The sequence below is a fragment of the Cololabis saira genome, chromosome 8, assembly GCF_033807715.1.
Source record: "Cololabis saira isolate AMF1-May2022 chromosome 8, fColSai1.1, whole genome shotgun sequence".
NCBI classification, from domain to species: domain Eukaryota; kingdom Metazoa; phylum Chordata; class Actinopteri; order Beloniformes; family Belonidae; genus Cololabis; species Cololabis saira.
Window position 1 is genome coordinate 35930768 of NC_084594.1, and position 23560 is coordinate 35954327.

The following is a 23560-nucleotide window of genomic DNA, read 5'->3' on the forward strand; positions in this document are numbered from 1 at the left end:
TGGTCACGCTGGTACTAAAGTGGGACACCTTCGCCCCTCCTCTGACGGGGGAATAAAGCCGGTTTCTATATAAACGATCCCCCCCGGCCCTTTTTAATTGGTCCCACCTCCCTGGGGGGACGAGCACCATGAGAAGCTGAGAATATCTGCCAGGGGGAGAGGCGTGTCACATGACCATAACAAAGATCTGTAACTGACGAGAGACGTAAGACGGGGATTTATTTTTTTGTGCCCATTTTTCTTTTTGATCACAAGAATGTTCTTTTGTCCTCGTTTCAGCGTCTGTCAGCGCCGCCGCACGCAGACGCCACCCGTTACAGATCTCTCCCTCCACATGTGCCGGTGGTGGTTCCCCTTCCGCCTCTGTGTCGGCGTGGGGCGTGACCAGCGCTCCACAGCTTCAAACGTGGGAATCGGTCCGAGCGGAACGATGCTGCTCTAAAGTCTAGACCAGGGGTCGGCAACCCGCGGCTCTAGAGCTCTTTAGCGCCGCCCTAGTGGCTTCTGGAGCTTTTTCAAAAATGTTTGACTTTTTTTCCCTTTTTTTCTTCTTTTTTCTTGTTTTTTTCTCTTTTTCTCTTTTTTTCCCTCTCTTTCTTTTTTTCCTTTTTTTCCTCTTTTTTCCTTTTTTTCCTTTTTTTCCTTTTTTTCTCTTTTTTCTCTTTTTTCTCTTTTTTCTCTTTTTTCTCTTTTTTCTCTTTTTTCTCTTTTTTCTCTTTTTTCTCTTTTTTCTCTTTTTTCTCTTTTTTCTCTTTTTTCTCTTTTTTCTCTTTTTTCTCTTTTTTCTCTTTTTTCTCTTTTTTCTCTTTTTTCCTTTTTTTCCTTTTTTCCTTTTTTTCTCTTTTTTCTCTTTTTTCCTTTTTTTCTCTTTTTTCCTTTTCTTTTTCTCTTTTCTTTCTCTATCTTCTTTTCTTTTTTTCTTTTTTTTCTTCTTTTCTTCCTTCCATTTTCCTTTCCTTTTTAATCTCGACATTTCGGCTTTTTTTTCTCGAAATTTTGACTTTTTTCTCAAAGTGCATAATGAAAAAAAAATCTTCTCCCAGTTATAACTAATAAAGAAACATGCAGCATGTGTTGCCTTCATTCTAAGGCTTATACAAGACTTTTCATTTTTTGCGGCTCCAGACATATTTGTTTTTTGTGTTTTTGGTCCAATACGGCTCTTTCAACATTTTGGGTTGCCGACCCCTGGGCTAGACGGACTTCACGCGTGAAATAATTTATTTCAAGTGAAACCAGATGACAAAAGTATTTCACCTAAATAAATGTAAGGAAATGCAGATAAAAACAATGATGCAATGGTTTTAATGTGAGCTGAGAACAGATAAATCCAGAGGAAGGAAGCGCGTGCAGCTGTTGGAACCACAGCGACAGGCTTTTCTGGCCAGTGCGTCCGTCTCGCTGGCCTGGGCGGCGCCTGCGGGTCGTTGGGTACCGTATCCTCCCGAGTAGTCAAACGTCAGTTCCTCTTGAGCCTTAATGTCCTGTCCGGCAAACAGAGCGAGTCTGGGAACCACCGAGTGCACTCGCACCGGCAGCATGAACAGGTTGGGCAGGCAGGAGTGGTTGAGGAAGCGGCCCACGTTTCCCTTCTGGGCCGGGTCCACGAACGTCTCCGTGACCGAGCCGGTGGCAGCGTGCTCCCTCACGGCGATGATGTAGTTGTTGTCCTCAGACGTCTGGCTGAGCTGTCTGCGCCTGGCCTCGCCAAAATCAATCACCTCGCCAGCATACTCACACACAAACGTCCCACAAGGGATGTCCTCCAGGGTTCGAGCTCCCCAGCCCTTGTCCCCGGTGTGGAAGACCTGCACGCTGGCCTGCAGGCCCTTCTGCACCACTCGGTTGGAGCAGGCCTCGCTGCAGGAGCACAGGGCGTTGCACTCGAACAGGGGCGAACAGTACCCAGAGTCTGCTCTGTGGAGGTCCAGCAGCCGGCCGGCGGCGTCGTCGTCGTACGCACGGCCGTACATCTGCAGGCAGCAGCAGCTCTCGCTGCAGCAGGAGCGCGAGAGACAGGAGCAGCCTGGAAGGGTGATTTCACCGGGATCCACGGGGCATCCTGGTCCCTGAACGTTACCTGAGAAATACTGAGAAGTTACAGAAAACTAGTTCAGAACATGCAGAATTGAAACTCAAAACGTTACATCAAGTTGTATTTACCATAAAAAAATAAGACATTTACTGGTTTTACACCACTGGCTGGACGGATGAAGAGGTCAATGAACAATAATCTGCAGGGAACCAAACGAATCAAAATAATCACAAAATAAGATTCTGTTTCAAATTAAGTTACTTTTATGGGGAACTAGTTTCAGGGCACAGGTCTAGATGCTTTTCACCATTTCAAACCTTTCATTTAGTTTCCCAACTACAGAAACGTGTCATACACTGCATGTAAAAATTATAGCTGTCCCTGAATCAGTGTAAATAATTAAAGAAAATAAAACTGCTTCTGTTATGAAGCAGTCAAGCAGGAGCTTGGCGGAGGAGATGAAATCAGGACAACCCTCCGAGTCCTGGAGGTTATTTTTGATTCTCTGCACAGCAGCTCGGTGTGGGTGTTTGCTGCCACCTGCTGGCTAAATACGGTATTACACTTGAAATTCCTGTCATTCTGACATCAACAACCTTTCTGGACTTCATCACGTTAAGTCTTTCATATTAAAAGCTGAAAATAATATATATGATGCATTTAATGTGTTACTTTAGTCATTGAGTGTTTTTATGTGCTGAATTACTTTGGTGTTTAGAGCTACTGTACGCACGGATCAGCCGCCACTGGAACCATGAACCATGAAGACTGCCAAAGTGACAGCGCAGCCTCCTGGCGCAGCGCTTCAACCTGGTGTGTGTGTTAGGAGGGTGAGAGGGGGGTCAGAGTCTGGTCTTCATTCATCCAGGGAGATTGTGGTTAGACAGGCCTGCCAAGGTCAGATTGGAGTATCAACAATTGTTTTGGGTCAGTCTCTCTGGTTCGTCTCCATGGCGACTCCAAACACGAATTTGTGGTCAGTTTCCGCCAAGCCGAGCTTCAAGTTTTCCCAGGTCTTTTCCATCCTGCCAATGAGTTCAAAAACTGGAATTGCCTCCAGTTTGTGAAGTTGCTCCCACAACGTTTCAGTCTGAGTGTTGGTCCCAGTTTATCAGTCAGCTGTGAAAGGGCCAGAACAGCTGTCTACGTTTCTGAATCTGTCCATATGCCAGGTAACCGCCAGCTCCTGTTATCAGAAATCCTGTTATGTAGACTTCTCCAACATCCTGGACCGACGGTATGGACAGACACACGACAGACACCCGGCCCTCCACCAGGACTCCACCGTGTATCCAGCAGTTATTAAACCTGCATCAGCACCATTTCCATGCTGGGATCAATACGGGTCTCTCCTTATAAGCTGTCATGTCAGAACCTGGAGAGGAGGATCTTCTCGTCCTTCCTTCACCAACATGTCCCTCCAAGTCTGAGCAGTTCTCCATCATCAAGCCCTCTGTAAGGTGGTGTATCTCTGTCAGGATGTCTGGTGTGGCTTTAGTTCTTAGTTTAAATGCAGCAACGCTATTAATCCACAGCAGAGAAGAAGTTACAATAGTTCAAAGTAATAAATAGCTGTTGTTAATGACAGTGAGTCTGATTTTCAGGCAAATAGCTATACCAACAGCAATCTCACATAGTTGCAGTCAATGTTTGTATTTAACCTTCCAGGGTTGAATGTTGTGCAGATTCAGCTTAGATCTGCATATATATCTTATATATGAATCTGTGATGAACTGAAAGTTTCTCATGTTTTTCATGCCACTAACACTCATGCTGAAAGCTGTGAGAGACTTTTCTCGGCAGATGCAGAAACAGAAACACCAGCAACATATCATTACCTGAAAGTCAGGCCATGACGGCCCCTCACACAACACCGGGACATCCTCCGCCCCGCGGCTCAGGTCCACGCCGGGATTCATGTCAGCAACACCCGGTAAACTCGGGATGGATCCAGTAGATCTCTCGAGTGGACATGTCCACGGACTGTCACGCAGCAGCTGCAGCTTCCGGTGCGTCTGCTGGCTACTATCGCCCTCTAGCGGGGGACCTGGGGCACTGCAGGACTGATAATAATAATAATAATAATAATAATAATAATAATAATAATAATAATAATAATAATAATAATAATAATAATAATAATAATAATAATAATAATAATAATAATTATAATAATAATAATAATAATAATTGTAATAATTATAATTATAATTATATATAATAGTATTTTTACCTTTTTATATTCAACATTGCTCTAATCCTATCCTAGTAATTGTTCTATAAAGGAATTTAGAACTGAATTCTGTCAAAATTCTGTATTATATCATTGCACCTAAATGTTTCTATATGATCATTTTTATATTTTATTTTTATTTGCTATTATTGTTTATTTCTCTATTTCTGATTGTTCTTAACATGTCTATATTCCTACTGTGAAGCACTTTGAGCTGCAATTCTTGTATGAAAGGTGCTATAGAAATAAAGTTTATTATTATTATTATTATTATTATTATTATTATTATTATTATTATTATAATTATTAACAGTTATAATAATAATAAGAAGAAGAAGAAGAAGAAGAAGAAGAAGAAGAAGAAGAAGAAGAAGAAGAAGAAGAAGAAGAAGAAGAAGAAGAAGAAGAAGAAGAAGAAGAAGAAGAAGAAGAAGAAGAAGAAGAAGAAGAAGAAGAAGAAGAAGAAGAAGAAAATAATAATAATGATGATGAACATTCATACTACGAATTGAGAGTGTATTATTAGGGTAAAAAGGGGTTTAAAAAAATAAGAAGAAGAAAAAAGATTTTAAACATCATCTGAATATTGCACACACTTTTAGTTGTAAACGTTATGCTGATCAGTTACGTTTATAATAACATTTGAAACATTTAAATGTTATTTTAATGTTGGTGTTTTTGGATGAGGTTTGTGGTGTTTTGTGGTGCTTATGTGCACATTGTATGCGTATTAAATCTGTTTTGTAACTCTCGTGCTGCTCATGGCCAGGGGACTCTTGAAAAAGAGATTCTCAAGTTTCCTTCCATGGTAAAATACAGGTAATCAAAAAGATCATTAGGCTATTATTATTTTTGATTATTCTCAGAAGAAGAGGACTTTCAGCAGCCGGCTGAAAGTAGTCAGTTAAAGTTTGATTTAGTTCACGAAGCAAAATAAAACGACATAAAATAAAATAACTTGTCAGAAGCAACCACTTGACTTTGGGCTGATATATGCTGCTTATTTGACTTCATGATCTGAGAGCGCAGCACATTATTGGTAACAAAAGAAACCAGTTACACCCACTGTCTGGCGTGTTTAGAAGTTTCCCTGATTTGGATCCCGTCAGCTTGTCATCAAGGTCTGCACACGTCCAGTAACTGAGCTGTGGTAGAGCAGAGCAGCATCTGCAGCATGGAGGGTTCCTGAGGACCGGGGCTGAACAACACAGTTTTAACACTGTACCACAGACTGAATAAGAAGAAATGGACAAACTCCCTGTAACGTCATCCACACGTTTTCTGAAGACTGCTTTTGAAGCCTCTTTTCCTGGTTCTGCAAGAGTTATGGTTATGCTGTAACCCTCCACAGCCCTTTGCTCTAAACTATATAAAACACTACTATGATTTACAGATAAATACCTCAATTTTGGAGAGAGATTTTGAGAAATCCTGTTTTTAATTGTCCACTAGGTGGCAGGAACGAGTTACTCAGCTTACAGCTGATCATCTTTCACCTCTCCTCTAACAACTACTAGTCAGGTGCATAAGAAAGAAGACATGTGCTTCGTTGATACCCACAATAAAATACGAAGTACCAAGAAACATTTCATCTTACATTGTGTGCTCCACTGATTGTCAGTGAGTGCTGCAAAATCAAAAGTGCTACAAGCTCGATCAGCTCATATAAGTATGATTTTTTCTCAATAACTGTGTGACCTGTCTGTAAATCATTTAGCTACCGTTGCTACCAGCAGAGGAGGATCACGGTACGCTCAGTCGCTGGTGGATAAAACATTCATGCAAGAAAGACGGTGAAGCAGCTGGAGCAGATCCTTCCCTTTGTGTCTTTCTTCATGTGTCCTACAGAGACAAAGGGGGCAGGAGAGCAGCTCCAGAGCCACAGAGGACATCTGGAATAAAAGAGCGCTGTCAGCCGTCCCCCAGCCCTCCACCTCTGCCTGAGTCCACACTGGAGGAGGTGAGCCAGTGTTGCTGTTCATCTGCTTCATGCTCTTTAGTTGGGCAGAAACTTTGCATTCCACCTTAATAGTCCTTACATGTGTATCTCATCATGTTTTAATCCGTTTAAATGTTGTATCTGAATATTTCTGTCTCTGCTTCTTAAGGCTCTGAATACAACCAGAGGATATGCTGGTCAAGAGGACCAGAGAGGCTCTGATGGAACTAAAGTGGACCACTGACGAGGACTCCATTGTTGGAAGAAAATCTAAATAAAACAGACTGGAAATGATCTAAATGTATATGGACGGGCCACAAAGCTTCTGGGAGAACGTCCTCTGGACAGATGAGACCAAACTGGAGCTTTTTCACATCATCTCTATGTTCACAGACACAGAAATTAATCATTCAGAGAAAAGAAGACTGGATCTGCTGTTGAACATGGAGGAGGTTCGGTTCTGTTCTGGAGCTACTTTGCTGGGTCTGGAATCTGTGCAGGGAAGTCAAGTCAAGTCAAATCAAATTTATTTATAAAGCACATTTCACATTATGAGCATGGACTCAATGTGCTCAAAATACATAAACAAACAAAATTACAAGTTTACAATAACAGAAATAGATAACAAGTGTGACAAGAGAAAAAACAATAATAACAACCATAATTCCATTTTAACAAAAGTGTGATCACCATGCCAACCATTAGTTTACTCAAACGCCTGTGCAAAAAGGTAATGTCAGTGTGTGACATTTCCCCTAGTTTGTGTTTCTGTTTTGTATTGCCCCGCCTGTCTCCATCTGCCCTGATTGTTCACACCTGTGTCTCGTTACCCCCTTGTGTATATTTGGTCTTGTCTTTCCCTTGCTCCTTGTGGTTCCGTACTGTTTTGTCCTCCATGTGCCATGTCACGTTTTTGTACTTTTGATTCTTGTTGAAGCTCTGGTTTTTGTATCCTGCTTAGCAGCGTTTTTGGTTTTGTCTTAGTTAAATAAATCAAATTTTTTGGAACTCCTGCCTTCTGGTCTCCTGCATCTGGGTCCTACTACAACACTCCCTGACAGGTAAGTATTTAGTCTGCTTTTGAAAGTGGGCACTGTTGGAGCAGACCTTAGTTCCTGTGGCAAGGAATTCCAGAGAGTGTAGTAGTGACTGAAAGCACCATGAGCAGATCTAGCGTGAATTCTAGGTATGATGAGAAGACTCTTATTGGATGATCTAAGGCACAGGTGTAAAACTGAATCCCAGAAGGGCCGGTGTCCTGTTTCATTAACACACCTGATTCTAATTAATCATCGTCACCAGCTTGTCATCAAAGTCTGGATAGTTCTGTTAATGACACAGTCACTTGTATCACGGTGCAATGAAGCAGGGGAACATCTAAAACCTGCAGGGACACCGGCCCTCGAGGACTGGAGTCCAACACCCCTGGTCTAAGGGATCTGTCCGGCATGTATTCAGTCAGCATGTCAACCATGTAGGAGGGAGCTAAGCCATTCATAGATTTAAAGACAATAAGAAGTACTTTAAAATCTACTCTTTGTTCAACAGGGAGCCAGAGAAGAGAGGATAAAACAGGAGTGATGTGTTCATACCTCTTGGTTTTTGTTAGAATTCTGGCTGCAGCATTTTGAATGAGCTGGAGTTTATGTAACACTTGCTTTGTTAGTCCTGCAAAAAGTGCATTGCAATAATAAATAAAACATGAAGTCTCAGGACTATCAAGACGTTTTGGAGAAAAATATGGTGTCCAGTGTCAGAAAGCAGGTCATGGTCCTCCAACAGGATAATGACCCAAAACACACAACTAGAACCAGCCGAGAACCACTCAGAACCAAACACTGGACTGTTCTGAAGTGTCTCTCTATGAGTCACTTTTTCATTTGTCAATGTTCAGTTTTATTTATGTGTGTGTTTGTGTGTTGGTGTGTGTGTGTGTGCTTTTGTTCTTTCTTGAAATAGTGAAAAGTACTGGAGTAAAAAGTTACATTTCTGTTAAACAATTATAAATTTGTAGCCACCCCCCCCCAGACCCCAATGGCAAAGCCCCAACCAAGTGCTTGCATAGAAACCTCACGCCCAGACAACTCCCCAGTGGTTTTATCTGTCATGGAACCTTGGACTTTAACAAGAACTCACGCACAACCTCACAAACAAGCTGAACTTTGAGGTTCTACTACAGATGGTTGGAGAGTTAATGAAGGAAAGTCTTGAGAAAGTAAGTTCTCCAGAGATAACATCAACACCAGTCCAGTACGCGGTCTCAGACTGTGGTGATTGACTCAGCCTTAAATTGGCTCCAATGATTTTCCCAGCGTGAGAGGAACGTTGTGCTTTGTCCACATGGATGCACTCTTGTTGGATCTCACTATCAAGAACAAAGCACATTTCAAAGGTTTTTTTCTTCAGCGTTGTCAGCTTGTGTAGGCGTTAGTATGATGAGTTGGTTTCAGAGGTTTCAAAGGGGCTGCTCCAGAGCTCCTCCGAGTTCCTCAAAGGCCCTCAAACGCTGTGAAGTAAAGAGGGAGGCAGACAAGCTGATTTATTGTAGAGGTAAGTCAGAGGTTAGGGTTTGGAAATGTAGGTTGGAGAAAACACGGTTCTCTGCAGGATGAGCGTAGCGTGCATTCCCACACCCTGCTGCAGCGATCCCGGGAGACTTTGGGATGTTTCTACTCAAATGTACAAATGTTACTCCCTCTCTTGCCAGTAAAAAAACCCAGTGAAATAGCAGATTAAAAGTGCTGATGGCCGTTCTGAGGCACAAATATCAGTCAGTTCGTCACGGTTTCAGTAATCAGATAAACATTTTAAATGAGAAAAGACAGAGCTTAGGGTGTAACGATACACTAATCTCACGATACGGTACGATACACGATATTGAGGTCACGATAACGATACGATACGATATTATAGCACTATTTTTTTAACAACCTTGCATGAGGAACATATGACTGGAAAAAAATGTCTTTCATTTGAAAGACACAAAATACAAAACAATGCTATGTGTTTGCCCTATTGTTACAGTTTGTAATGCTTTATAACTGTTTACGTTTTAAAGAGAAAGCCAGGCCAACCATTTTCCACAAACTGAACTAAAAGTAAATGTCAGATTTGCATTATGCATCTTCAGTTTCATACAAGTAAAAATAATTTCCCGTGATCGGGACCGCAAAACGGTATTACTTTCTTCTGGCGTAGTAAGATTTTGGTCTGCGGGTCGAGCCACGGTCGGCACACGTGGTCGGATGTGCGTTACTAGTCAACACAATAGATTAATATTAATAACACAATATCGCGATACACTTTGTCACCTCCACGACACGTATTGTGACGTTTTTGTATAGCAAAATTTTGTGGCACGATATGTTGTTACACACCTAGAGCTTACTGAAACTAAATATCTAGATCTTCTATCAAATTGTGGTTTTGGCTTGTTTTTTCGTTATATGGGGCCACTCAAACCTTTGAATAAGAAGTTAGTTAACTATTAGTTCATGGGATAAACACCAATGTGGTGCTCTACACCAGCCCTCTGGACAGTCTCAGACGTATTATGTCACACACTAAACTCACAGACTGAGGGACAGAAAGACAAAGACAGACGATTGTGAAGAATGTTGTATGTGTTGTTGATAAGGCAGCAGTGTGTGTGTAGTATCATCATGTTTTGTGGTTGTGTTGGATGTAACTCCTCCATTTGTGCAATGGTCAGAGCTGAAGAGACGCGTAACCAGTACTCGAGATGAGGGGGGATGGCATCCCCCCCTGAAATAAAAATGGTCAAAATCATCCCCCTGTAAAACTGCCATCCCCCCTTTCCATCCCTTAGGTAATTTCATCAATGAATGTGGTTTTACTGCTATTTCAACATTTAGAGTCATCACCAGAAAAATAACACCAGAAAAATAACTTATTTGACAATATTCACCTGTTTCAAGTAAATTTTCACTTGAAATAAGTAGAAAAATCGCCCAAGAATTATCTTCTCATTACAAGCAAAAAAATCTTGTTCCACTGGCAGATTTTTCTACTTATTTTAAGTGAAAATCTACTTGAAACAGGTGAAAATTGTTGTTTTTTCCAGTGATGACTCTTGTTTTAAGTGTAATGAGATTATTTTTTTCTAAAATGAAATGATTTTAACTAGAAATAGGACAAATATTCTTGTTAAGATTTTGAGTTTTTGCAGTGATCCATGTTACTTATCCTGTGAAGGACAGAGGCATATTGATAAGTTCAGAAAACTGTTTTTTATTGTTGTGTTTTGATGTATTTGATGTAAGCCCAGTGGATATTTAAAGCTTACAGAAGGCTGCATTTAACTGCTGCTATGTCATTCCTGCAGTATTTCTGCAGGTGTTTTGCTCAGTGCTATTATTGTAATATATTATATTATTTGTAATCAGCACAAATTATCTGTCCCCAAATATTAAAATCCACCATCCCCCCTGATTTTCTTTTACAACTCGAGTACTGCGCGTAACGCAATGATGTTGACCTCCAAGTTCGGCAACCAGAACTTCAGGCTGAACCACAGCTGGTACCGGTGTGTTAAGTTATATTTCTGCCGCCATGGATGGAGGCTTATATTTCTGCAGAGCCCTTTATATTCCCGTTTGAATAAAAACACAATATCTACAGTTACGAGCTACATCTAAGACGATGGAAATAAGCTTTAAGCCTCCATGTCAGCAGTAAGACTTCAGACTTCACCGCAGGCAAAAAGCAAAGCTCTTTAATTGGGCCCTGAGAGAAAACGGCAGAATGCTCCGTCCAAGCGTTCATTATTATTTAATCAGATGATTAACATTACAGAAATGTATTGTGTTTTCACAGTTTATTGTGTTTTGTTGGGCCATTTTTTGCAGACAGCATAACAGCTACAGTATGCTCTAAGACTGAGAACCTTGTATGTATGTACGACGACACGAAGCCAACCTCTGCTCGTCCTGCTGAATATCAACAACAACATTTGGTCAGTAACGACTGTTGACAGCAGTATAAACGATAAATCAGAGGCTGTAGGTAAGTAACGGGGCTCTTGTTCCACCGCTTCGTCGGTGAGCAAAATGTTTGCTGATACAAGTGGATTTCACTGCCTCATTGAGCAGAATGTGTTGTTTGCTGTCAGTTTCAGGCTCATTTCCACCATTCCTGCAATAGTTGGTATTCTGATAGAAAAACGAATAAAGAATGAAGCTGCATAACATGCGTGAACAAGGCTTTGGATGGCGTCTAACTTGGAAAGAAAAACATTTACAATATGCATGAAAAACCTTTTTGATATTCCTTAGATATAGATTTAATTTACATTGAGGCTGAAATTTGAAAAATTGAGCCTGCACCGGTTTTAATGCATGCATTTAATCATAAATGTGTTTTTAAAGGGCTCAGGGGGCCGGTCCTTTCGATTTGAGTCAGGGATTTCAGATGAAGGCGTTTAGACAACATAAAACATTGACGTTCCACTCCATTCTCCCCCAACTTATCAGACCCTGAGATACCCCGGGGCAGCTCCTCACCCCTGATGTGGAGAGGCAATCCTCATATTTCTGAAGGAGAACCATGGTCTTGGATTCCTGTCTGCGTTTGACCGCGATAATCCCAGGCAGAGCTGAGGACCTCAGTTAAATGATGCAAACAGGTAGCTTGATACATCAGACCCACATCTAGAAAGGTGGTCTAAAAAACGAACCGTTAGAAACTCCTGATCCACCAACGGTTGAAAATCACACTGCCTTGAATAGCTTACTTTATTATTGGAGCTAGTTTACCTGATGCCTCTTAGCATCGTAGCAGCTGAGCGTAGCCGCTCCCCTGCAGCTCTCGGGCAGCCGGCCAGTCAGGACAGTCAGGACCGGTGGGTGACGGTTCGGAGGAAGACTAGTCTTAAAGGGCTCACAGAACACCACGACCCGCTTCATGTGTCTAACCGTTTTTCCCCACTCAGCGACACATCTGTTGAGAAACCGACCCTGGTGATTGGAGACTCTATTGTGAGACATGTGAGGCCGACTCCAGAGACCTTAGTTAGGTGTATCCCGGGGGCCAGAGCGGGCAACATAGAAGCAAATTTGAAGCTACTGGCAAAGGGTAATCGTAAATATGGTAAAGTTATCATCAATGTCGGAGCTAATGACTCCCGTCTTCGCCAGTCGGAAGTAACTAAAATGAATATTGTCTCGGTGTGTAACTACGCGAAAACCATGTCGGACTCCGTAGGTTTTTCTGGCCCCCTCCCCAATCTGACCAGCGATGACATGTTTAGTCGCATGCTCTCGCTCCGCCGCTGGTTGTCTCAGTGGTGTTCAGAAAACGATGTGGACTTTATTGACAACTGGGAGACATTCTGGGGAAAGCCCGGTCTGATCAGAAGGGACGGCATTCATCCCACCCGGGATGGTGCAGCTCTTATGTCTAGAAATATGGCCAATGTTATTAGACACTCCCCCTGACAATGCAGGGTCCAGGCCAGGATGCAGAGCTGTAGTTTAACACACTTCTCTGCTGTTTCTCGAGGACCAACGCCTGCCAACAAAACTGTAGGATTGCATTATGTAATTAGCGACTCTAAAACTGTAGGATTACATGATATTGGCGACTCTGGCCAGGTGCCTAGCAAAATAGAAGTGGTTGCAGTTCCCCGCCCTCCAAAAGTTCACCAGGTGCGGCGTTTTGGAGGCGTTAACCAAAATAACCTTGTAAAAATTAAAACCAATGTACATTTGGTACCAATTACAGACCGAAAAATCAGATGCGGACTACTAAATATACGATCATTAAGCTCTAAGTCTCTGTTAGTAAATGATATAATTACAGAGAGCAGGAGTGATATTTTCTGCTTAACAGAAACATGGTTACAGGAGGAAGAGTATGTTAGTTTGAATGAATCAACTCCGCCCGGCTACTTTAATCATCACATTCCTAGAAGCACGGGCCGAGGCGGAGGAGTCGCAGCAATTTATAACTCCAGTCTCCAAACAAAAATTGAACCTAAGTGCAATTATAATACATTTGAAAGCCTCACGCTTGGTCTGAAATTTCCGAGCTGGAAATCAGAGAAGCCAGTTGTGTTAGTGGTAGTGTATCGGCCCCCTGCTGGTGCGTATCTAGAGTTTTTGTCTGAATTTTCAGATTTCCTTTCTGGATTATTGATCAGCACAGATAAATTCATCATAGTGGGTGATTTTAACATTCATATGGATGTTGAAAGCGATAATCTTAAATTAGCCTTCGATTCTCTTCTAGAATCAATGGGTATCTCACAAAAAGTGAATAAACCGACGCACTGTTTTAATCATACTCTCGATCTCATTCTCACCTACGGTGTTGAAACTGATGGTCTGTTGGTGTCACCTGTAAACTCCCTTTTATCCGACCATTTCTTAATAACGTTTGAATTTAATTTTGTTGATGTTGAAGTGCAAAATAGGAGGTATTATTTTAGCAGATGTTTGTCTGATGAAGTTATTGTTAAATTTAGGGACGCCATTGCTTATCTCACGACAGTGCGAAATAGTGATGTAGTCGAGGCCAGTGACCTGGGTTCTACCTCTACAGATGTTGATTTCCTTGCTAGTAACACTGCTGATTTGTTGCATTCAGCTTTAGATGAAGTTGCTCCTTTGAAAAGGAGGGTTTCTAGCCACAGGAGCTTAACTCCCTGGTATAATTCAGATATCCGCATGTTGAAACAAAACGTGCGTAAAATGGAAAGGAAGTGGTACTCTTGTAAGTCTGTAGACTCTTATCGTGAATGGAAAGATATTCTAATAGTATATTAAAAAAGCCATTCGCAAAGCCAGAACAGCTTATTATTCAACGTTGATAGAGGATAATAAAAGTAACCCACGTTTTCTGTTCAGCACTGTAGCCAGGCTGACAAAGAGTCACAACTCTGTTGAGCCGTGCATTCCTGCAGCTCTCAGTAGTGAAGACTTTATGAGCTTCTTTAACAGTAAAATCACGAGAATTAGAGAAGAAATCAACCAGCCGGTTGTAGGTGTTTCTTCAGCTTTAGCGACTTCCCTAGGCTCTGACTTGACTCTAGACTGTTTTGATCCTATAGACCTCCCTGAGCTGACTTCACTCGTTAATAGAGCTAAGTCAACCACATGTATGTTAGACCCCATCCCGACTCGACTATTCAAACATATTTTTTCTCTTATTGGTACGACAATACTGGACCAAATTAACCTATCCCTAAGTTTAGGATATGTACCACAGGTTTTCAAAGTCGCAGTAATTAAACCTTTACTTAAAAAACCTTCTCTTGACCCAGACACCTTAGCTAATTATAGACCAATTTCCAACCTTCCATTTGTATCTAAAATTCTGGAAAAGGCAGTTTCAAGCCAGTTATGTGACTATTTGTGTAGAAATGATCTGTTTGAAGTCTTTCAGTCAGGGTTCAGAATGCATCATAGCACAGAGACAGCACTGGTTCGAGTCACGAATGACCTCCTTATGGCCTCAGATAAGGGATTAGTTTCCATACTGGTTCTACTGGACCTCAGTGCTGCTTTTGACACTATAGATCATGGCATTTTGCTGCACAGGTTAGAGCACGTTGTTGGGATTAAAGGGACAGCTCTATGTTGGTTTAAATCATATCTATCTGACAGGTTCCAGTTTGTTCATGTACATGAGGTTTCTTCAGAACAGTCAAGGGTCTGCTATGGTGTTCCGCAGGGTTCAGTGCTAGGGCCAATCTTGTTCAGTTTATACATGCAGCCATTGGGAAGTATAATCCAGAATCACGGCATACACTTTCATTGTTATGCTGATGATACGCAGCTCTACTTGTCTATGAAGCCGGATGAGACAGAACCGTTAGTTAAACTTCAGGCATGTCTTAGGGACATCAAGGACTGGATGTCCAGAAATTTCTTGCTTCTAAATTCAGATAAAACAAAGGTTATCATTCTTGGTCCAGAGCATTTTAGGAAGGGATTAGATGGTGTTGCGATGGCTTCCAGTGCAACTGTGAGAAACCTTGGTGTTATTTTCGATCAGGATTTGTCGTTTAAACCATATGTCAATCAGGTCTGTAAAATAGCCTTTTTCCATCTCCGTAATATTGCAAAGATTAGGAAAATCCTCTCGCAGAGTGATGCAGAAAAACTAGTTCATGCGTTTGTATCTTCTAGACTAGATTACTGTAATGTGTTGTTAGCAGGATGTCCAAGTAATTTGCTGAATAGGCTCCAGCTGATCCAGAATGCAGCAGCACGAGTGCTGACAGGAATCAGCAGGAGAGACCACGTCTCTCCAGTGTTAGCGTCGCTCCATTGGTTACCCGTAAAATTCAGAATCCAATTTAAAATTCTATTACTTGCGTATAAAGCCCAAAACGGCTTAGCTCCGCATTATTTGCAAGACCTGATAGTGCCTTATGTTCCTGTCAGAGCTCTCCGTTCTCAGAGTGCAGGTTTACTTGTAGTTCCTAGAGTATCTAAATGTAGATTTGGAGGGCGGGCGTTCTGCTATCAGGCACCACTACTATGGAACCAACTTCCAATCTGGGTTAAGGAGGCTGACACCACCTCCACCTTTTAAAACTAAACTTAAAACATTTCTGTTTAGTAAAGCCTATAGTTAGTGTTTAGTAAACCTCTAGCTGGTATTGGTAAATCTCTAGGTAGTGTAAACTTTAGTGTGTCAGAGTCGCTCCTGTAGTTTCTTGTGCTGGCCCCCCCTTCTCCTCCCTTTTCTCTCTTTTGTCCATGTTGCAGCATCCTTTGCCGGACACCGGAACCTGCAGTGTGGGAGTGAGGGGGGTAGGGTAACGGCCCCTTTTGGGCGGGGGAGAAGGTTCGTCCCTCAAGACTCCTCTCCTTGGCCCTGCCCCTTTTCAACCCTTCCCCGACCCTGCATCCCAACCTGGGACCTGATGATTGGGCCGGAGCTTCGGGAGCTGCATGCTGGCCTGCTGTCCCCACCCCTGGTCATCCCGTTGCTGCTTCCACCTGCCTGCTGTGCTGTTGCCGTCCCTGACCCACCAGTCTGGCCCTCGGCAGGAGGGTCCCCCCCTACGAGCCTGGTCCTGCTCAAGGTTTCTTCCCTCCTAAAGGGGAGTTTTTCCTTGCCACTGTTTGGCTTAAGGTTTTTCTCCCACTATGGGAGTTTTTACCTGCCATTGTTTATGTAATAACTGCTCGGGGGTCATGTTCTGGGTATGGGTCTCTGGAAAGCGTCTAGAGACAACTCTGTTGTATTAGATGCTATATAAATAAAATTGAATTGAATTGAATAGCATGTGTAAATGATATGGCTCTCATCCACCACAGAAGACCTTGGTGACCAACATGTCGTCTGCAGAAGTCAGGGTTCAGGACTGCTGAATATCAGCTCGTATTCGACACTCTGAATCTCACTCTCGCTGTGGGTGGCAAGCTGGAGGGGCGAAAACCTAGATTTGTTTCCCTCTTTCACTTGTTTCAACGGGGAGACGGGGTCCTCCAGGAGGTTTTCATCACATCCCATATTTGTAGCTGCCAGTGGAACCAGGTGGTAAATTCAACTTTTGCTGTACCATGTTGGCAAAACAGCAAATAGAGCTTGCAAATGATTGATTTGAGTGCCGTCTTTTGATCAACTTTGTTCAATGTTCGCCCATCAAGCTTTCTACAAGAAGGGATATGGAGGAGTTTATTCTTAATTTCCATTCAAGTCCATTCAAGCAGGTAATACAAGTGTATACTTCACTGCTTCCTAAGACAAGCATACTCATATGACCTTTGTATAGATTAACTGCTCCAAGTGCATCTGCCTCGTCTTTTGCTCTTTGTTAGACTCTGCAGACAGCTGGCTCAAACTGGATCCTCAAGGTTATTGAGCCGCCCAACCTAAGCACCAACATATCTTTGAATGATACACTTTCAACGTTTCCTGAGAACTACGTAGTGACCTATTCAGCCACACGCTTTTCGACCAGCCGGACAGCAGCGCACACATGTATGGTGCCAAGTATGAGAAGTTCACATGTTGACTTTCTGATTGGATAACTTGCATCACCTCGGATACGAGGCCCCAAAAATGATTAAATACGCCCTTGTAAAGTTCCCAGGTTGAGACATCTTCTGCAGGCATTGGCGACACCTCTGTTGAAGCTGTTTCCCTGCTGCAGCATTTGATAAATCCACTGAGGACGAGTTACTGAACACACGTTTGATCTCTTTACTTCTCATCTGACAGTCCCAGCACAGTGTATGCAACAATTTGCTGTGATTCTATGAGCCTGCAGTAAAAGTGCTTTTTTTCTGCAGTCATCTGCTGGTGTCCCAGTGTCAGAGGCAGTGACTCAAATAAATGATAGAAAATTAATCACATTTCGGCTACATTCCTCCCTTGACAGGGGATTGCCACAGCGGGGCTTTATAGTCTGCAGATGTGATGTATGTTTTTACACCGGCTGCCGTTCCAGATGCAACCCCACAAGCACGGGGAGAAGCTCATGCTGTCGGGAATCAAACTTGGGATGTTATGACTGGTAGCCAACCACAGAAACCACCAGGCCACTGGAGCGGCTACTAAAATATATGAAAGAAGATTCATAAATTCGTCTGAATATGTAGAGATGCTCGTGAAAATGATGTTGCACAAGCTGCACAGAGCCACATGATCATGGACATTGCTGCACCCAAGAAGGGCTGATGCAAAAGGTCGCAATGAGACCCTCACATTAAAATTCTGTAAAAAGTATATTATTTTTTAATTATACGTCTATTTAAGTATTATTTAGCACAAATGGTCTGTGACAAGATGTTGGAAGTATCCACAAATATTCAGTATGAATTTATCTCATATCATCCACATAGTTGGTCCTTGTGCATTCGAACTTTAGCGCTGTGTTGCACTAACGCGATATCCTGAAACACACCTCGCCTCGAGACGTCATGAGGTGAGCTTCCTCAGGCCTGATCCGTGTGCGGCGACTGACTCTTTTCTGAGCGAGATTTGAGCAGAAAACTGCAGAAGCAACACTGTCAGACCTCCATTAAGAATATCTGGATCTTTTGGGAATAAGAACAAGCTTATATGTTCATTGGAGCAATTCAAACACCCAGCCGCCACCAACGTTTCAGCATTTCTCAGGATATTGCGTTAGTGCAACACAGCAATAAATTTGAATTTCAAAAGAAATATTTTTCCACTTAATTAGGACCAACTATGTGGACGACTTTTATGCATACTTCCAACATCTTGTCACAGACCTTTTGAGATCTTAATTTGATAATCTATTTTAATACATTATTCATCTCATTTTCAACCCAGTTTCACATGGCATAAGAAAGTTGCTGCTCTCTGTCATTTTTCTTCACCTTCAGTGCGATGGAAACATCTTTGGAAACAGACATGACGTAGTAGTTTTACATTTAAGGAGTGTTGACCCTATCAGCCAGAATCCAGGCGCCGGGGACTCCTCTGGTTCAGTACGCAACGCTTGCATGTAGATGGAGGGAGGGGTTGTCATGGAAACAGGCATCCAGGATGGGACACAGTGCAGGCCCCAGCACACGCTTTGAAAAGCTTTCATTGATAGTTACCCCATTGAGCCGATTTCTGGTCTGTTACTTGGTTACCCGCCGAGTCCGTATGAAGACTTGTTCACTTCCTGCAGATAAAGAAGAGCAATAGCTGTGTCAAGGAAGCAGTTTCACTGAACAGGTTCAGCAAACGTCTACCGGCTACCGGTGCTTTGCCCTCAAAGCCTTCCCTGACACCTTTACATGAATGACTGCAATAACATCAGAGATCCATCAAGACCCAACCATGTGTAGAAATTAATCTTTAACCATTTTTAATTTACAGAGAACTGTGGACCAGTAGTGCAGCATCAAAGTTCAAAGACGCTATATACCACTGTATGCATAAACTGTACTATAATTTAGCTAACCATAAATGACTGGATAGCTAATTATTAATTTTGTAATTCCTCAAAAATGTCTGGACTGGAAATCCCTACATTAATCCCTACATTAATGAATCATTAGGTAATAATTAGTTAATGATTATCTTTGAACTGATTATAATGATATATCTCCTCATCTCTTCATCAGTTATGAATTAATTCTGAACCAATTGGTTAACGGTAAAAAGTTAGAAGTAGCTCATTAATTACTCATTACTTAATAACAGTTGCCATCTTCATATCCATCCTCAATAATGGAACATAGCACAGGCTAGCTATCTATAAGCCTCTGATTTTGTGTGCCCTTAAGTATGGTGCCTCATACTGAGTACCTGCTGATTAATTACTGCTTTTTTGTACCTTGAAGAAAAGTGGTACAACGTACTTACTGATTAATCATTACCCATCTATTAGTCACAGAGTCTTCATTCTACAATAAGAATGGGCTTTTCACGTACCTGTGTTCTAGCTGGAAACGGGATGAGTATCTTTTTTTATCAGCTATTCCTTGATTGCTACAGTACAATTTATGACCCATCATAATTGCAATAAGATAATGAGCCCAGAAGAAATCGTTGCAACAAATTGTAGATTATAATGTTTGTAATGTAGGACATAACAGTTATGCCAATATAGGCATAAACATAAAATAAACATTTATTTATTAACTTTCAGTCGGTATGATGCACCACTTTACTAGTGGGCACATAAAAGCAGTAACTAATAGAGTTATTGAGGATGAAAATGGGACGGCAACTATTGTTAATTTACGAGTCATTTCTAATTTTGCACTGTGAATCATCTGGTTCAGAATTAATTAATAACTGATGAAGATATAGATTAGTATGATCGGTTTAAAGATAATCATTAACTAATCATAACCTAATGATTAATGAACAATGCTGCCAACTCTCACGCAATGAGTGTGAGATAGTCTTCACACGCCAGACCTCCAATTTCTCAAACCTCTAGTTCATCTATCTGAGCTACCCGTCGCGTCCCGCCAAACACCACCAATTTTGCATGTTACACGCAGCTGAGCAGGCTGAGGGGCGTTCCTCTGCTGCACACACTCCCCTACAATGATGCTGCACTCGCCGGCAGACGAAGAAGAAATGGACTGCCGCCAATTTAGGAGAAGAGGAGGGAGAAGAAGGCGTCCGAGGTGTTGAAGAAAAGTGTCCAGTAAGACAGGTTTGTAAATATGCAGGTCAGTATCTGTTTGTGGCAGGGTGCAGGATTGGGGCGTGGTCTGCAGGGGAGAGAGGGAGTGCGTGGGAGTAGCGCACAGGTGACGCGGCTGGAACAGCTGACGGTACACAGGTGAATCTAATCATTCTCTGTGTATTTCAGTAGGGTGTGGGCTCTGGAGACGAGAGAAGGACGGAAGCAGACCAGAGGCGAGCAGCTCGGCTGACGAGGCCTCTGAACCGTTTGTGCCCGAAATAAATAAAAGTCATTGCAAGGATCCCGGTGTCCGCTGTCTCTGTGACCCCCGTAGCATCCAACCTGCTACACTGGCACCCAACGTGGGGCCTGACGGGCGGAGAGGCATGGAGCGGGCCCTGGACGCGCTCGCCCAGGCCATAGCGGACCTGGCCGCCCTGCGCCGGGAACCATCAGCTTGCGAGGCTGGAAGCGCTTGTGGCCGCGGAGCCGCGACCGACACCTGCGCCACGCCTGAGGCTCGCCCCAGCAGCGCAGGAGGGGCTGGCGGCGCCGCAGCTGAAAGGCCGGGAGGCAGAAGCTGCGGGCCGCCAAGCGACGGCTCCCGAGACGGTGGGACCCGTGGAGCGACCCACCCCGGCACCACGCCTGAGGTTCACCGCGGCAGCGCTGGCGGGGCTGCAGTCGACCGGCCGGGAGGCAGTGGCTGCAGGTCGCCAGGCGACGGCTCCTGGGACAGAGTCCGAGGTGGAGTCCGAGGTGGAGTCCGAGGTGGAGTCCGAGGTGGAGTCCGAGCAGGGCTGCGTCAAGGAGGAGGCGGTCCTGGACGCACCAGTTTCGGAGCGGGGCCGCGTCACGGAGGACGCCGTCCTGGAGGCGGACCAGCGGCCGGCACGGGGCCACATCACGGAGGAGGGGGTGGTCCTGGACGCACCGTCTGGCCATGGGCCACCATCGGCCCGGTCCCGAGAGCGGCGTTCTCGGCGGTCGGCCCGGCGCCGAGGACGACCCCCCGACCGTTCCCGCTGGTCGGCCGGACGCCGAGGTCGGCCTCCCGACGGGTCCAGGCCTGGAAGGCCCGGGGCGCAGTCGGCGGTTCCGGGCTTCCTCTCCCGCTCCGAGGGGGCGGGGGGGGGAGTAGGCTCGGCCGGACGGACCCCGGCTCGAGTTTGGCGTTGGGGGTGTGTGGCAGGGTGGAGGAGCTGCAGCCACTCAGGCTGATTAGGGCACAGGTGGGCCCAATCAGCCTCTCCACTCTGCCAGCCTTCATAAGGCAGAGCTGGACAGCAGCAAAGGGGTCGGAGGAGCTGCTGGGTGCTGCACGTGTGTTCTGTGTGTTGGGTGTTTGGCGAATAAAAGGGTCTGCACAAAACTCCGTGTCTCTCCATCCTGTCGGTCGGGCCCCCGTAGCACTCTCACTGCTACACTGTTGTCTCAAACCTAAAATAAGGTTTCTTAGTCGTTTGACCGGATATTTGAGAGAATATTCAAAGAGCTGGAGAGCTGTGTGCTAGCTATGCTAAATCGTTATTCTGCCGTAGCAGCAGAACCTCCCATGCACTAATTTGTTTGTTATTATAAACTTCATATTTTGAAGCCATGCCGTAAATGTAAACTAACAACTTACAAATGCCAGAAGAGCCACCATGCTTATTGTTTATTCACAAGGTATTCATTTGTGATTATTTATAACGGATGTAAATGCTAAATTAAAGAAGATAAACGAGGAGGTAAAGCAGGACAAGAGCCGGATCTGGACTGTCTTGCTGCAGGCCTGCGTAACACTGAGAGAAGGTAAGATTCAAAATAAACACAACTAACCTGTCCGATGTTGTGACTGAGTAAATTTATTTATTTATTTATTTTTTTTTTTAAAGATTTTTTTGGGCTCTAGTGGCCCTTTATTCAAGCTGCAGATATGAAAGGGGTAGAGAGAGAGATCGGGGATGACATGCAGCAAAGGTGCGCAGGCCGGGATTCGAACCTGCGACCGCTGCAGGAGGACTGTAGCCTCAATATATGCTTAACCCACTGCGCCACCGAGCCGCCCCTACTGAGTAAATTTATTAAACCAACGTTCATTTATTTGAATCCCACTCAGTATTTCTGTTACCCTGATTTGTTGGTTCTAGCTGAGCATTGGCTTCACCACCGGGGCTACGCTCATCAAGAGACCGGATGATGGAGTCGTTGCACCGCAGCCGAGGGAGAAATTCACTGAGCTTGTTTTGGTATTTCTGATCAATGGTTTGAAGAAGTTGCCTCTCCAAATTTACAGATCTCCAACAGACGCCTGAATGTGACAAAGATGACGTCCTTTACTTTGCTGAGAGGTTGGGGTCTAACATGGAGTAATTAGTGCTTGTTATTTTATCTAAAATATACTGAATTTTATGACAAGGTAGCTGGTAAGAAAACCAGTCCCTCGTACAGTTCCTTTCTTGGAGAACGTCTGGCCATTCGGTAATGAGAAACTGAAACTGAAGGATCAGCCCTTGACTGATAGCATTTCAAAGTTCAAATTACCTCCCTCTGGTCACTGATTGGTGGAGTTGAAATATCACCAGAGACAACAAGCTCAATGGAATCAAATCCAGACGGTGGAGAGAGATGAGAAACATGCTGAAAATGTGCAGGAAGGTGTAGTTAGCGCAGTTAAAGGGTGTTTTAACCACAGAGTTGTGCCTTAGGGCCCTAAGTGCCCTAAGTGGCATCTCTTTAAAAAAGTATGTACTTACTGCTGTTGGTTGATGACCACATATCAAAAGCACAAAACTAGGTTTCCCCACCTGCTCCAAAAGCATGGTTCAAAGCTGGTCCTCGTCCTCCACAGTCCAACGCGGATGCAGGAAGGATGTTTTCTGTGGTGGGCCTCAGCTCGGCCCACGATGGTCCCCTCTCCCCAATCATGTGCATAAAGATGGCTGACTTGGAGCCCTCGCCCACAATCATCATGCTTATTGCTTAAGCACTTTATTGTATTGCTGTTTATGTTCATTTCTTCTGCTAAACCCACTGGTGTGAAAAGGCCTTGAAAGGATGTTGCTGCCACACTAATCGTGTCACGTCTTTGCAAAACCTAATCTGCTTCAGGATACAAGTTATTCAAAAGATCAATCAAGAAGGACAGTGAGCATTTGGGACATAAGCAGGCATGTAGACATGTGTAAGTGACACACACACACACACACACACACACACACACACACACACACACACACACACACACACACACACACACACACACACACACACACACACACACACACACAC

The 23560-nt window shown here is 43.7% G+C and overlaps 1 protein-coding gene across 1 annotated transcript; it reads right to left on the reverse strand.

Annotated features, from left to right (window-relative positions):
* Positions 1-970: 970 nt before the first annotated feature.
* On the reverse strand, positions 971-4020 carry setmar (SET domain and mariner transposase fusion gene). Its single transcript, XM_061728680.1, has 2 exons — positions 3874-4020; positions 971-2090 (listed from the first exon to the last, which is right to left on the reverse strand). Exons 1-2 carry the CDS (start codon positions 3952-3954, stop codon positions 1305-1307), a joined length of 867 nt encoding a protein of 288 aa, XP_061584664.1. The 5' UTR covers positions 3955-4020; the 3' UTR covers positions 971-1304.
* Positions 4021-23560: the final 19540 nt, after the last annotated feature.

Coding starts and splice junctions, on each gene's coding strand:
- setmar (XM_061728680.1), bottom strand. CDS start 3,954: ATGAATCCCGGCGTGGACCTGAGCCGCGGGGCGGAGGATGTCCCGGTG. Junction 2,091..3,873: donor CGTCATGGCCTGACTTTCAG/GTAATGATATGT, acceptor GTAACTTCTCAG/TATTTCTCAGGTAACGTTCA.